Below are 3,644 nucleotides of genomic sequence, written 5' to 3' on the forward strand. Positions count from 1 at the left end.
CATGTGGCCTACCTTGTGGTAGCAACTATGGCCGCCTATCGTAGGTAATCGGTGTACATGGTGCTTACACACTCATATACCCAATAATACAACACTATAATCCCCATTGGATTATACTGTGTGATGCCGCGATCCACCAAAAATTGATAACACATCCGGGCTTCGATCCATCCTTGGGTCTGCAGCCAAAATTGAGATTCAAAAACTCGATCTTGTTGATATTGGTAATCTTGCAAGTCGGTTGGCTTGGATACTTCCATTACAGGTTCAGAGGGTGCAAAATTGTTGGATTCCTGGATGCAACGGCACCATGAACGGAAGTTCAAAACTATAGGGTGGAGGGGTAACTGGTAGATCTCAGTTTGATCCTCTAGGCAGAGGTCGCCCCGGAAAAAAGACATGGAAAAAATGGGGTGTGTATGATTGGTATATTGGTGAGTTGGAGGGGGTGAAGAGGCTGTGTGAGATCTATTGAAGAAAGGATTACGGTCAACTTGTCAAGTTTTGCATATCAATCACAACGATTCAACAGTTCTTAGACACCACTGTTTAAAACAAGTGACTCGTTTACAAGCGATTAAGTGGCGTCGCTTCTAACTTGAACTTTGACCCTCTTCTCTATGAATCTCGTCCATTATCACAATCAAAGTTGCGATGAAAGCATAATCGACGCCTGGAAATACTGTGACAATGAATGTGTCCATCCCAAGCAGAACATTGGTTACTGTGTACTTGCGCTTAACCTGCACAGAAGAGCACTCACATCGTTATATATTTATATCAAAAGAGGACCGGCTTTTCGAATGTATGAAACACTTGACAGTAAAGACTTGTTGATTGTGTATGGGCATGATCAGAATCCAGCATGGAATGGAAAAGGGTTGAATGAGATAGTGCATCAAAGAGAGATGAAAGTAATTGAGAGTTCTGAGCATCACAAACTGTTTGCGAGACTCTGTCTCTTTGAGAAGTATTGTTTCGAATATGTAAGGGGAGAATAGACCTGTGCTACAATTTGAGATCCCCAGAACACTGTGCAATTCCTCTCAAAATAGTTGCCTTTCACTTTGAAATCGGGCTGTGACTGATTCATATTTGAAGCCAAAAACACATCCAAGGAAGTCCTTATCTGGAAGAATGAAGATTTCTTCACGGTGAACAACTTCTGGCTATCATGGGAGCTGCCTCCGCGATACACAAACCATGTACTGTGACAACTGAGAAGCTGCAAAACCAACAACAGAAAGATGTCTCAAATACAGATCAGACACAAATAATTGGTAATCGCACAAGCTGCAAAGAATTGAAGATCCCATTACCTTGCGCGTGGCACAGATCAAGGGGTTGCCCAATCCATCCAAAAGCACTCTTTTATCCCTGAAGCTGAACGCACGGCCATCGATTCGAAAGAGGGTGTTTTCGTTGGAGTCGTTAATCACGAAGTCACCACCACTGAAGCTGAAAGCCTTCTTCTGCACTGTGAGATCTGTGGCGTAGGGAAGACAAAATTGCGGTCCTATGGCAAACGGAATTGGGGCAGCTCGAACAGGTTGCATGATTGTTAGACCGTGGAATGCAGAAGTACGCAAAGATTTGTTATAACGGTGTGATAAATGCAGAGGGGTTTTTGACTCAGTCAAACAGTATCAAATCAGTATACCTTGAAGAAACTTTCAAAGTCAATGCCCCTGTGACCTGTGACATTTTGTATGGCTTGAAGAAACTTTCCAATAGAGCCTCTAGCTTGACCAAACTCGTGAGGAATGATTGGGTGTGGGTTGGCACCAATTGCACCTCTCAAGGCTACTGGACGCAATCGGTGAAATTTAGGCTGGCATCCTAGCATGACTAGTCCAACCAAGTCCGTGTTGGACACAAACTTTCCAAGATCTAGTGTGTTGTAGATGACTAGGATCGACCGACCTAACCAACCACAAGGACGGGGTCTTGAGACGGGAAAAGTATATCCCACTGTGAAGGTCACCACCTTGTTGCAAATTGTCGTTATAGTTCAAGTATTCCTACCGCCTCACACTCATGCAGTGGCTGTTACCCACAAGCACATACCACATGGCATAGGCATCGACCTAAAATTGCAGGGGTTCAGGGTAAAGAGTGAATGTTTTGCATTGATGATTTACAAGTTATTGTTTCTCATGTTGGTGAAAGGAGTCTGAATGCCACATCCGGCAAGGGGTGAGTGTATCATTTCGTTTTCATGTGTAGACATACATGTGAGTGCTATTATGTGTCCCCGATCATCCACCACATATGCAATGTATCGAATGCCCATTTTCCTGAAATTGTATGTCCTAACAGGCTCCTAGCAAGCAAGGGGAGAAGAAAAAACAATACTCCAGTATATGTCAACTGTACGGTCTCATGGCTTCCTCAAATTGCATGTCCGTAATACGTCCCTTGGTTCTGAAGAGAACCCACGTGTCACGTCTGCTATGACGGCAAGCATACGCAATCTCGTGTGACATGGGCTTCCTTCCCATATCCTGTCGCTATATGATAATACAGTTTTTAAGATTAAAACAATCATAGAATCAATGCAAGTAATAAATCAAATAAGGTTTAGAGATACTTACAAACTCTTCCTCCCACGACTCAACGCCTCCAAATCCAAAATGTGAGGATCCAATGGTCTCCATATAGATCCTCCTTGCCTCCACATGTTGCCTGCTCTTCACACCACCCTCTGCTCATTTCTTTGCCTCCTTTGCCAGCCAATAGAGAGGGAAAAAATGTGTTTTTCTTCTTCTCATGCCCATACAGTGCACAAACATTGACTCTACTCCCCCTATAGTGTAGAAATTCGGCATTTCTCATCACCCATTCGCTGTGTCTGGCTTCCTGCAAGTTCCCATGCCCTATATGTAGTTAGTTTGGAGAAAAAGGAAGCATAATTTCACAATTTTCTCTCCTTGGTAATGTCGTCCTATATGAAATCAAAATTTTTTCCCTTGTAGTTTCAATTGTTGTCGGTTTCAAGTTTCCTACTTGTCAATTGATAGATTTGCCAGTGTATAATCAACATGTATGCCATCGATTTGGAGGAGGAGACCTCTAGGAAGCAAAAATTTGATTTTTTGCTCATATCTTTCTACTTGTTTGACCTGGAACTGTTCTCCATCACTCGTGGAGGATAATCATCAAAGTTTAGCATTGGGGAGCAGCTGTGGCAAGTGTTCATCAATTTCTAGTGACCTATAGTAGCTTTAGTGGATAATTATGGGACACGAGTATGAAAAAAATGATTTTTTTTGTTCTTCTTTCTCCTTGGTTGAATAGTCTAGCAGATAGGGATCTTTCTTTTTGGTTAGCAATAGATTCTTGTGTTGTACATTCTTGCATTCATTTGTAGAAATTATGGATGCCTGGGTCCCTAATTGCTTGCACTATGTGGAGAAGACAGCCTGTAGGGAGAGGAAAATCGATTTTTTCCCTCACATGTACTTGTGTTTGCCTGATAGCTGTGTTCTTGGCTTTCTGGAGCTGTGTTTAGATTGCTTATGTTCAACCATATGCTCCCTGGTATGCCCATTGGCTTGCATCTCTTAACCCTAGGAGAACTACCCCATGCTGCATTGACTTCTTCCTGCATACCCTGTAGGGAAGAAGGAAAAAATCAATTTTTG

General features: G+C 42.6%; 1 protein-coding gene across 1 annotated transcript; it reads right to left on the reverse strand.

The window, feature by feature from the left end:
* Window positions 1–439: 439 nt before the first annotated feature.
* Window positions 440–1,646, reverse strand: LOC147603495 (protein LURP-one-related 15-like). Its single transcript, XM_086796771.1, has 3 exons — window positions 1,320–1,646; window positions 1,004–1,225; window positions 440–743 (listed from the first exon to the last, which is right to left on the reverse strand). Exons 1-3 carry the CDS (start codon window positions 1,554–1,556, stop codon window positions 594–596), a joined length of 609 nt encoding a protein of 202 aa, XP_086652897.1. The 5' UTR covers window positions 1,557–1,646; the 3' UTR covers window positions 440–593.
* Between the last annotated feature and the right edge of the window lie 1,998 nt (window positions 1,647–3,644).

This window comes from Cibotium barometz, chromosome 64 (genome assembly GCF_041138505.1).
Source record: "Cibotium barometz isolate CiBa-2024 chromosome 64, ASM4113850v1, whole genome shotgun sequence".
Taxonomy (NCBI): domain Eukaryota; kingdom Viridiplantae; phylum Streptophyta; class Polypodiopsida; order Cyatheales; family Cibotiaceae; genus Cibotium; species Cibotium barometz.

Coding starts and splice junctions, on each gene's coding strand:
- LOC147603495 (XM_086796771.1), bottom strand. CDS start 1,556: ATGCAACCTGTTCGAGCTGCCCCAATTCCGTTTGCCATAGGACCGCAA. Junction 1,226..1,319: donor TGATCTGTGCCACGCGCAAG/GTAATGGGATCT, acceptor TTGGTTTTGCAG/CTTCTCAGTTGTCACAGTAC. Junction 744..1,003: donor GATCTCAAATTGTAGCACAG/GTCTATTCTCCC, acceptor TCTTCTGTGCAG/GTTAAGCGCAAGTACACAGT.